The 12,405-nt window shown below is 44.6% G+C and overlaps 1 protein-coding gene across 3 annotated transcripts in view; it reads right to left on the bottom strand.

Annotated features, from left to right (window-relative positions):
- Positions 1-7,884: 7,884 nt before the first annotated feature.
- TTLL11 (tubulin tyrosine ligase like 11) overlaps positions 7,885-12,405 on the bottom strand; it is a 267,396-nt gene continuing 262,875 nt past the window's right edge. The window contains exons 9-11 of one of the 3 annotated variants that reach the window (XR_009503763.1): positions 11,067-11,193; positions 10,094-10,395; positions 9,526-9,681 (exon numbers count right to left, since the gene is read on the bottom strand). Coding sequence is in view for 2 of the 3 variants with exons in the window: in XM_059925538.1 (XP_059781521.1) it covers positions 7,885-8,236; positions 11,067-11,193 (479 nt within the window). In the remaining variant the exon portion in view is untranslated. Of the gene's footprint in view, positions 8,237-9,525; positions 9,682-9,874; positions 10,396-11,066; positions 11,194-12,405 lie in introns of those variants that run through there. The other 2 variants (XM_059925538.1, XM_059925536.1) reach the window with 2 other exon arrangements.

Here is a 12,405-nt window from a genome sequence, read left to right on the forward strand (position 1 = left end):
CATCAGTAGGATTAGGTTTTTAAAAGAAATAATCTTCCAATTAAACAAGGTATACTGATGACATGCATTTATCTCGTTTCCTTTTCAAGCACCACTGTACTGACAGGACTGAAAAGATGATCACTCATAAGGGCAGAATTAATGTGGGAGGAGATATCAGTATGTAAGAGAATTCGAAAAGCTTTGGCAGATGGAGGTTGATGAAAGAGCATTGACTAAATTAGCAGAGGGCGAGATGAACCGGAAGTGAGCTGATCAGCCCTACGCGGTCCCAGCATGATGGGAGGCCGAGCAAGGGTACCAGCTTGGAAACGGGGCAACCAGACCACAGCCTCCTCTCCCTGTTCTGCACAGCCAGGAAACTCCTCTTTACCACCTCACCTCTTGGTAAGGAACTGGACATTTACTCCCTTCAGGAATCGAGCCAGGTAGGCTCCAGATGAGGGGACACCAGGCAGAGCCGAGGGCTCTGCCAGGTGCAGGTCTGAAAGCAGTGGGGAGGGGTGAAGTGAGCTTCTGCTCTCAAGAGTGCCTGGCCCACAAGCACCCTCATGGCTCCCAGAATGCCCAGGGCCAGGCATCTGTCCCCCACCTGACTGGGAACATTCTTCTTTGGAAAAAACTGGCTTTGGAGAAAAGACCTCCAGATACTTCCCAAAGCAAAGACTGCATCACTGTTCCAACATCCTATATAACGAGACCCACTGATCAGTGCGTCCTGGGCCTATGCACACATGCACATGCAAAGAGCACAGACAGCCAAGAAAGTGTCCAATGAATAAAATAGATATGAATTTCCCCGGGCCTTTGCTTCACTAATGCTAACAAAGCCCCCTATTTGCAAATATAACAGCTCAAAAAGAAAAAAAAATTTCAAGGGAAAGGCCAAACAACCAGCCCAAGAAAGGAAACAGGAAATAGAGACAATGTAGGCAAGAGAAGAACATTAAAAAACAACCCCCTCCCCAAACTAGAATATCCTCAGGGAAGTAAAACAACAATAGGATGCTATGAAAAAAAAAACAGATCACAAAAGGGCTGCTGACAAAAATAAAATAACCAATAGGAGTGATGGAATACAAAGCTGAGGTATTCTTCCAGAAATAGAGAATGGGAGTGAGAACCAGACTTCAGACAATACTACAAAGCTACAGTAATCAAAACAGCATGGTACTGGCACAAAAACAGACATAGGGATCAATGGAACAGAATAGAGAGCCCAGAAATAAACCCACATACCTACAGTCAATTAATCATCAACAAAGGAGTCAAGAATATACAATGGAGAAAAGACAGTCTTTTCAGCAAGTGGTGTTGGGAAGGTTGAACAGCCACATGTAAATCAAAGAAGTTAGAACACACCCTCACACCATACGCAAAAATAAACTCAAAATGGCTTAAAGACTTAAATATAAGACATGACATCTGGGGCTTCCCTGGTGGCTCAGTGGTTAAGAATCCACCTGCCAATACAGGGGACATGGGTTCGAGCCCTTGTCTGGGAAGATTCCACATGCCGCGGAGCTACTAAGCCCGTGCGCCACAACTACTGAAGCCCACACGCCTACAGCCTGTGCTCCAAAACAAGAGAAGCCACTGCAACAAGAAGCCCGCACACCGCAACAAAGAGTAGCCCCTGCTCGCCACAACTAGAGAAAGCCCAAGCACAGCAACAAAGACCCAATGCAGCCATAAATAAATAAATAAACAAATAAATAAATAAATAAAAAATAAGACGTGACACCATAAAATTCTTAGAGCACATAGGCAAAACATTCTCTGACAGAAATCATACAAATGTTTTCTTAGTCTCCCAAGCAATAGAAATAAATAAAAGCAAAAATAAATAAACAGGACCTAGTCAAACTTACAAGCTTTTGTACAGCAAAGGAAACCATAAACAAAATGAAAAGACGACCTGTGGACTGGGAGAAAATATTTGCAAATGATGCAACTGGCAAGGGCTTAATTTCCAAAATATACAAACAGCCCATACAACTCAATACAAAAAAACGAACAACCCAATCGAAAAATGGGCAAAAGACCCAAATAGATATTTCTCCAAAGAAGACATACAGATGGCCAACAGGCACATGCAAAGATGCTCAACATCATTAAATCCTGGTTCTTTTGATGTAGTTCATGTGAAAGATGCCAATGGCAACAGCTTTGCCACCTGGCTCTCCAACATTTTCATTATTGGCAAAGGCAACAAACTGTGGATCTCTCTTCCCCATGGAAAGGGTATCCACCTTACCAGTGCTGAGGAGAGAGACAAGAGACTGGCGGCCAAACAGAGCAGTGGATAAAATGATCTCTAGGCAACATGAATGGAAGTCTTTGTACTTAATTAAAGACAATACTGCATTAAAAAGAAAAAAAACCACAATGGAAAAGAATATGAAAAAGAATGTATATGTATGTATATATACATGTATGTATGTATAACTGAATCACTTTGCTGTACAGTAGAAATTAATACAAATTGTAAATCAAATGTAATTCAATAAAATAAATTTTAAAAAAAAGAAAATGGGAGTGAGAGGAAAAAAATCTAGAAGCTCAATCCAGGATATCTAACATCCAACTATTGGGAATTCCTAAAGGAGGGAAAAGAAAAGGAAAGGGGAAAATGATCAAAGGAATCATAAAAGCATATTTTCCAGAGTTGAAGGAAGAACCCAAGTGTTCAGGATGAAAGAACCCAGCACAATGGATGGAAAAAGAGCCCCTCCAGGGCACAGTGTCATAATTCCCAGACATACCAGAGCTGTGTGGATCCGTGCTGGCGTTAGCCAGGAGCCCAGGGGAAGGAAGCAGTGGCTGAGTACATGGGCCTAAGTGAGGAGATGGGAACCATGGCTCTGGAGAGCAGAGAGAGTCTGTTGTTCCTGAAAATTCCTGGTGGAGAGTCTCAGCGAGAGATCCTGGTAAGAAATGGTGAGGTTACATTGAGACTAATCAGCATGATCATGTGCTGTTCTCTGGCTACAGTCAAGACTAGTTAATGCCCTACAGGGCCATAAAACCACAAGCAATGTGGGTGACAAAAATCCACAAGTGAACATGTAATACACACGCTATGTACATACATACGTAGTGAATGGCAAGTCAAGTAAAGATGTATTCTCCCAGGTGATAGAATAGTCCCGGGGTGGTCCTCTTAACAATATTCCAGTGGGACACTGGGATGACAAGTTGGGATGACAAGCTGGCCTCCTTTTGCCTTAATTCCAAGTTTGGGTGATTTTTCTGAACACCCCTTGACAAGGCAAAGCACAAAGCTTCAGTGACCTGGCAGCAATGTGAGTGACTAAAGCAGGCCCACATCAGAGGACACTCAGACCCAGTGTTGAGAGACAACAGGGAGAGGTGGGGATTGGGGAGAACTGGAGAGCACACACCCTTTCTCCAGGTGTGGCTCCTCCTCGGCATCAGGGACCATTGCCATGGATTTACATACCATCCATTCTCTGCTCACCGACTCCCACATTTTTATACCCAGCTCCACTGCTCCCTGAGCCCTTCACAGGGCCTGTGTCCACTTGGCATCAGGTTTGATATGACCCCAAAACCTGTTCCTCCCTTCATTTTCTAACCCACAAAAATGGCTCTGCCATCCTCCCAGTTGCTCGAGCCAAGAGCCAAATGTGACTTCTTGATTCTTGTGCATTAAAAAGAATGGATAACAACAAAGGAAATTGTAAACAAAATGAAAAGACAACCTATGAAATGGGAGAAAATATTTACAAACGATGCAACCGACAAGGGATTAATTTCCAAAATATACAAACACCTCATACATACAACTCAATAAAAAAAAAAAAACCCAATCAAAAAATGGGCAAAAGACCTAAATAGGCATTTCTCCAAATAAGACATACAGATGGCCAACAGACACATGAAAAGATGCTCAACATCACTAATTATTAGAGAAATGCAAATCAAAACTACGAGATATCACCTCATACTGGTCAGAATGGCTATCATCAAAAATGTCTACAAATAATAAATGCTGGAGAGGGTGTGTAGCAAAGGGAACCCTCCTACACTGTTGGTGGGAATGTCAATTGGTGCAGCCACTATGGAGAACAGTATGGAGGTTCCTTAGAAAACTAAAAATAGAGTCACCACATGATCCAGTAACCCCACTCCTGGGCATATATACAGAAAAGATGAAAATTCTAATTCGACAAGATACATGCACCCAATGTTCACAGCAGCACTGTTTACAACAGCCGAGACATGGAAGCAACCTAAATGCCCATAAACAGATGAATGGTTAAAGAAGATGTGGTATATATACACAATGTACTATTACTCAGCCGTGAAAAGCAATGAAATAATGCTATTTGCAGCAACATGAATGGACCTAGAGATTATCATACTAAGTGAAGTAAGTCAGACAGAGAAAGACAAATATATGATATGATTTTTATGTGGAATCTAAGAAAATGATACAAATGAACTCATTTACAAAACAGAAATAGAGTCACAGATACTGAAAACTAACTTACGGTTACCAAAGGGGAAAGGGGAGTGGGGGAGGGATAAACGAGGAGTTTGGGATTAGCAGATACACACTACTATATATAAAATAGATAAGCAACAAGGACCTACTGTATAGCACAGGAACTATATTCTATAACTTGTAATAATCTATAATGGAAAAGAATCTGAAAAAGAAATTATATAAATAAATGAATATTATATATATGTATATATATTTTATATGTATAACTGAATCACTTTGCTGTACACCTGAAACTAACACAACACTGTAAATCAACTATACTTCAACTACAAAAATTTAAAAAAAAAGAAAAGATACATGCATCCCAATGTTCATAGCAGCACTATTGACAAAAACCAAGACATGGGAGCCACCTAAGTGTCCATCAACAGATGAATGGATAAAGATTATATATATATATATTTACTGTATAGCATAAGCAACTGTCTTGAATACCTTGTAATAACCAATGATGGAAAAGAATCTGAAAAAGAATTTATACATATTATATATATATATACACACACACACATACATATAACTGAATCACTTTCTGTACACTTAAAATTAACAGTATTGTAAATCAATTAGTGTTCAATTTTTATAATCATATTAAAAAAGGATGGATAGATTTGGGATGATGTTCATCATATATTATGTATGAAAGGCAAGCAGCAGATTGGTATACCCATTCCTTTAAAGAAAATTAAATAAATTACATCACATATAATAAGTTACATAGAAGAACTATGTGGAAGCAAACATATACTATTAATAGTAACTTCCTCCAAGGAATGGTGCTCAGCAGGGTGGAAGGGAGGATTGCACATTCTACTTTATATTCCTGTTATTGTTTGAATATTTTACGACCAGTTTTTATTTTTTGTTTTGATATGGAGCCATTTAAGAATAAATAAAACATATCCATATAATAAAACGCTACACAGCCATTACATTTGTAGAAGAATAATAAATGACATTGAAAGATGTTAATAATACATTAGGTGTAAAAGCTGATAACAGAATCATATGTCCAGAAGGATTCTAGCTTAGTTTTTAAAAAAATCTATTTGCAAAAAGAGGTCTGGATTAGGAGATAGTAGTGTATGTAAGAGCCAGAGCTTGGGCATAAGGGAGACCTGGGTTTCAGCCTTAATGGCTGTTGATTTGCCTATGATCTTAGGTAAATTGGGAAAGTCCTCTCAGTCTCAGTTTCCTTAACTGTAAAGTAGGGATAACAGTATCTACACTATAGAGAGGTATTCTGTAAGGATTTGCTGAAATAATGCTTGTCACCCCTAAACTTAGCACCGTTACTGACACATAATAGATAAATGCTACCTGCTCTGGGAGCAATAATGATTATTCTAATAAAATCTTCAAATAATAATTATTAGGGATATATACCAAGGTGTTAACAAAACACTGACCTAGAGATAATAAATGGCTTTTTATTCCCCCCTCCCATCTCTGTGCTTAATCAGTATTTTCTAAGTTTCTTTTTTCTGACCATACTTTTGCTTTTGTAATAAAAACATATTTGAAAAATAGAATACCTCAAGCCAATCGCCAACATTATCCTTAAGAGTAAAACATAACAGCCATTCCCAATGAGGTAAGAAACAGACTTAGATGCAGGACTCTGCTGTGTTTCAAGGCAAAAAGGCAGGAAAGAAACTAAACTATTGAGAAAGAGAATACAAAAGTTAGGGTCATCTTCTTAGAGTTTCCCTGGGAATCAACCAAAAAATGCTCCTGGTTCAGTAAAGTGGCTGAATACACAATAAATATACAAAATTGAAACTGCTTTCCCAGACACCAGTTGGTAGCTATTAACAGAGTGGGCCTGTGGGTAGCAAGAGAGGCAGGTGGACAGGAGACCTCAAATCTGGACAACGTGGTGAGGTTGTACACACAGTGTGGTTGGTGACCAGCCCCCGGGCCAGGGAAAGAGCCAGTCTCCAGATCAGACCCCACAGTGCACCCAAGCCCCGATCTTATTCTCATGAACGGTACAGTTATACTGCACTGTTACTGAATTTGTATTAAAACAGTCATGTATTCAACATAAATGTTTAACATTTACTGCTATTTTGGTGACTTATGGCACAGCCCTTTACTCCTAAATACTGCAGTGAATATTTACTAAGATTAGAGATAGTCTCTTACATAATCACAGTATAGTTACCCACCTCAATTTAACACTGTTACAGACTTTTCTCTCATCTAATATTCACATTCCAACATTCTCAGTAGAACCAGTAATGTCCTTTTATACTATTTTTTCCCTCCAGCACAGGATCCAGTCTGGGGTCAGAGATTGCATTCGGCTGTCATGTCTCTTTAGCCTCGTTTAATCTGGAACATTTCTATGACTGTTCTTTATCTTTTATGACATTGACATTGGAAGAATACGACCAACCATTCCTCCCCCAACCTCCACCTGCCCTTTTAAATAAAAATAGAGTTTTGCATTTGTCTGATGTTTCCTTGTGACTAGTTTCTAGTTATTCATCCTTGGCCAAAATACTGCAGAGAGCATATATTGAGTCCTTCTTAGACTAATACACCTGGAGGCACATGACACCTGTCTATCCCTTCCTGGAGATGTTAATTTTGATCACCTGATCAGGGTGTGGCCCAATGTCTCCACTGTATAATTACTGGGGTTTTTTTGTTTTTTGTTTTTTGGTCTTGCTTGCAGCTAATATGCAGTCTGTGGGGAGATAGTCTGACATCATACAAATATCTTGCTCATTGCCAAAACATCCCACTAGATTTAGCAACCCTTAATGATTCTTGAGTGATCCAGTCTTTACTAGGATGGTTGCAAAGGATGGCTTTCCAGTTCTAGCATTTCTTCCACTTCACTGGTTGACTCAGAATTTTACTGTAGCAAAGGTCCTCCATTCTTCCTATGTATTTGCTTATCTATTATCAGTGTGGACTCATAAATGTCTGTTTTTATGGGCTTATAATTCATTACTCTACTTGATTGTTTTGGTGCTCAAACACTCCCAGATTTGGCCACTGGGAGCCCCTCCAAGCCGGTGCCCATGTCCTGTGACATGCCCTCGATGTGGTTTTTGAACATTCCCTTACTTTCTAGCCTCACAAGATGTCCCAGGCTCATCATGTACCTACCCTGCCCCAGCTCTGGGATTAGTCATTTCTCTGAGGAACTCTGGGGAATGGAATTACAGACCAAGAGCTGAGAGCTGCTAGAATATCCTTCCTTCTTGAACTTTTCAGCAGACAGAGCTAGGAAATAAATGTATTGCGTGTGTGTGTGTGTGTGTGTGTGTGTGTGTGTATACAAATATACATTCAAAGATGTATACATGTGCACATATATATACACATTTTAGAAATCATGAGTTTGCATCTATATCTCCAAATCCATGGAATCTGAAGTTTAACAAGTGTTCTGAGTGACGCCTGAGATCAGAGGATGGGGAGGTGGAGCTGCTCCCGGACCCCTGCCCCCAGTGGGAGGGGGTGCGGGCACAGCCCGTATGGAGGAACGGACAAGCATGCCAACCTGGAGGGCAAATTCCCAGGGAGATTCCTTCCTGGACTGTCGTCTCCGCTGGCAGTGAGTCTTGCTTTGCTCTCCACGGTACACCAAGCCTTAGGGTACCAGTCTGCGGAAGTCTCTCCGTAGGTCCTGAATGATGCTGAAGTAACTCAAATGATGCTTCTTCAATAAATGGGAGTGTGCTGCTAAGAAAAAGGAGGGACTTTGAAAAGAAAAACTTGGGATTAAAGCATATCATTGCTAAGAGCGAAAAACAGAACTCGTGTGCTTAAAAGTCAAAGTCGTGGTCCATGCTAGAACTTCGGCTTGAAGAATTATCTAAGAATATTGCAAAAGACAAATAATTGGAAATCTGGAGAATTAAACAATCATACTAGCAGAAAAGCAGGCAAAGGATATGAAATGGCAAGTCACAAAGAAGGAATATAAATGGACAGTAAATAGGTGAGAATATGCCCATTCGAACTAGTAATTCAAGAAAAGCAAATGAGTACAGCAATGAAAATATGTTTTTGGTCTAACAGTGTTTAGGTAATAGAAACAAAAAAGGAATCAACCTAAGTAGAGAAAAATATATTGAGAAAATATAAGTGCTGTGATTCTGCTGCATCAGGTATCACAGCAGATTGTCGAGGTGAATTTGTTTTCTGTTATTAGGCTGTAGGGTCCAAGTTTATTCAACTTTGTACACTTAGCACCTAAAATGATGCTTGGCACAAAGTAGGTTCATAAAAGGAAAGGTCATATTTCTTGACCACAGAGCAATAATAGTAGGAATTAATCACAAAAGTTTATCTGCCGCTTGGAAATTCAAAATGCATGTAGAAGCGTGTGTGCAAATGTGTGTGTGTGTGTGTGTAGGTGTGAGAGCCAGGGACACTAGCTGTGATGGGTGTGGCATGGGTCCATGTGGGTAGGTATAGCCTACACGTTGGGATGGGATGTGTTTGAGCGTGGTTCTGTCCAGGTGGTCTGTACATCAGTGTGCGTATGTGTTGGGCTGCACCCCACAGGTCTGCAAGCCTTTCAGTTGTCCAGCCTCAAGACCAAAGAAAGAGCCTGGAAACAGCCACAGAGACAGCAGTGGTTTATTGGACAGGGGATCTTACACGTCCAAAACAAAGGGTCCTGGAGCAACACCCCACCGTGTACAGCAGATGGCAGGCACGACATGGCAGCCATCTTGGCTACTCAGGGGAGAAGGAGGCTGCCATTTACAGGGGAACTGATGTCAGGTTAGCTCATCAGTCACCAGGGAAACCAGCGGCTGGGGCCCGTCCGTCACCGCCCCTCTGGTTAATGACCATCACCATCACGAGGACAGATGTTTCCCTTTAAGAAACTAGCAGGTGGAGCCGCTCTGGCCTAAGGACTAGAACAATCACTAGCTGGGGAAGGGGGTAAAGATGCTCAGGTGACAGCGAGTAGGAGAAGCCGGGCCTGGTCGAGCAGGGGAGGTACAGAGAGCAAGAGAGCCGCCATCTTGAGTGGCCTGACCACACACTCCACCCCTACGTCCCCTGCGCGACCCTTACCATCTGGGTGGCCCCTTTTCCGCAATATCCCTGGGGTCCGGTATGTAGAGGGGCACTGCGACCAGATACCACATGTGCGATACAGACAGCAGCACCTAACGAGTATCAAGGGTAAGACAGGCATTTATCCGGTCAATTTTTCCTGGGAGTCCAGAGCAGGACGACAGTGGCATCTCGCTGGAGACCCAACAGTCAGACTCCTTTCGCAGTGAGGCAGCTGCTGTTGCCCAGCCCGCAACCAGATTCCTCCCGCCCAGACTAGGGACCTAAGATGTGTAACAGGCACGATACAGGGGAGATCGTGACCACTGAGCAAAATACGAGCGGTGACAGCATGCTGAGATAACACCACCCCTCCCCGTGGTCATCGCCCTGGCCTGCGGTGCCACACCACGTAACAAGCACATAACAATCGACCGCAGGGCTAACACAGTGCTGCTTTCTCCAGCAGGCAAAAATCTGTCCTATTCCCCACGGGGCAGGGAACGCAAATCACCAGGGACTTACCTGCCAGCCCCAGGGCCATCTTACAGTGTGCTCCCCGGGGGTAGATCGGATGGCAAGGGCAAAAGTGAGTTATCGTCCTGGCCAATAGTTGTCGACGGCCCTTTGGTGGTCAAGAGTTGTACTCGGATGGGGACTTGTTGGCTCTGGGTTAACATAGCGTAGGCACTGGGACGATGGCTCCTGGGATGCTCAGTGATCGTTCCTGGGCTTGACTCAGCCTCCCGATCCACAGCTGAGAGCAGGTTCCCATCTCTACGGTTAACTGGTCCAGCAGCCTTTCAGTTAGGTCGGCAGCAGTGGGGCTGTAGGGTGGGTGAAAACGGCAGCGTGTGGCATTCTTAGGGGCCCATTCCTCAACTTCAGCGTGGGTCCCTTGGTCACTAGTGATATTCACAGGGGTCCCATATGTCACACACAGCTGTTCTAGACCCCCAGTGGTGGGTTTCTGCGTTGCTCAACAACGTGGGTAGGCCTTTCGTAATGTCTTCCACCTGTTACAACACACCGTAGGCTGCATATAGCTCCGCCCCCTCCCGCAGCTGGGACCAGAAGCCCCAGGGTACTCTAGTATATTGCCATTGCCACAGGCCTCAACCAGGGCTTTGCGGGTAACTGGCCACAAGCCTGCCTCTGAGTTAATACCCCTAAAGCCTGTGTCTGTAGCTGTTTAGGGGTGGAGGGTGTGGGTATCTCGTCTTACCCAACCAGAGAACGCCTAAGTGTTTGACAGCTATGCCAGGTCTGTACATTGTGTCTGTACTCTCCAGCCATCCCCGTGCAGTCGGATGAGCCAGGCGCACGGGGCTGCTACTTATAAACTGGAGAGTGAGGTTAACAGAACAACGTCAGTATAGCGGAAGATAAAGACACCTCTCACAGTGGTCAGCTGTCGCAGGGCTCCAAGTGCTAGCGGACGGCCCCCGCACCCCGCGCCTCCCCGATCACCCCACAGTTTTCGGTTCCCCGTCCTTACCTTCCAACATCTCCGCGTTCACGGGAGTTTCCTCGGCTTCCTCGGCTTCCTGGCTGACAGCTGTTGGGCTGCACCCCGCAGGCCTGCAGGTCTTGTAGTTGCCCAGCCATGAGACCGAAGAAAGAGCCTGGAAACAGCCAGAGGCATCAATGGTTAATCGGATAAAGTGTCTTACACGTTCGAACCAGAGGATCCTGGAGCAACACCCCGCCGTGGGCAGTAGGCAGGACGTGGCAGCCATGTTGGCTACTTGAGGGAGAAGGAGGCTGCCGTTTATAGGGCAATTGACGTCAGGCTGGCTCATCAGTCACCAGGGAAACCAGCGGCTGGGGCCCCTCCCTCACCGCTTTTCGGGTTAACGACCATTAGCCTAAGGACTAGAACGATCTCTAGCTGGGGAAGGGGGTGGTGATGCTCACGTGACAGGGTGTAGGAGAAGCAGGGCCTGGTCGAGCAGGGGATCTACAGAGAGCAAGAGAGCCGCCATCTTGAGTGTCCTGACCATATAGTGACGTGTCCCAGTTTAGTTTGTACAGAGCAGTGGTCAGGGTGCGTGACACGTGCCGAAGGCGGAAGCTCAGGCCCGTGGGGCCCCAGGAGGTAGGGCAGAGGCAGATGCGTTGTGCCCTGGCCAGACTGTGGGCGTCAGCAGCTGAGTCCCTGGCTGGCCTGTCCATAGGTCCTGCTGCAGCTGTGACCAAGGGCCAGGGGACACAGGGGCGGGGGTGGGGGAGCAGGGAGACACAGGATGGGGGCTGGTGGGGGGCAGGAGGACAGCACAATGCCTCCAGACCATCTCTCTGCAAGCAGCACTCAAAGTCAGCCCCCAGCACTGGTCCCTGCCCAACCTATAATCTCCCTTCCAGGTCATCCCCTCTTCCTTTCAAGCTATAGACAGGGAGTGAGTTCAAGGTCCTCCCACTCCCACTGGAGGTTTGGGGAAACAGTCCTGGCAAGAGGAGGGGGGCAACGTGTTCATTATAGGAAATGAGCAGCACAATTGCATTCTAATAAATCAGTGCAGATTTCCGAGCAGCACGGAGTCTCATGGGCTCTGCGGGCCGTGGAATTCAATATGATATGCTTCAGCCTGTCAGCTAATGGGCTGCTGCTGGATGCCATGTGATCCAACCTTCCCGGGGACGTTAAACGATGCTGAAAAGTGGCCCAGATTTATCTATCGGTGCAGTGTGTGTCCCTGCCTGTGGGCGTGTAGGGAAATGACAAGTTGTGAAAACAGGTCTTTGTGAGCAAGGTGGGAGGGGACAGGGTTTTCAGGGCTGCCCCGTGCTGGGGTTGTCGCCAGCTCACCCAGGTGACACACTGCTCCACGACATAG

This window comes from Balaenoptera ricei, chromosome 6 (genome assembly GCF_028023285.1).
Source record: "Balaenoptera ricei isolate mBalRic1 chromosome 6, mBalRic1.hap2, whole genome shotgun sequence".
NCBI lineage: Eukaryota > Metazoa > Chordata > Mammalia > Artiodactyla > Balaenopteridae > Balaenoptera > Balaenoptera ricei.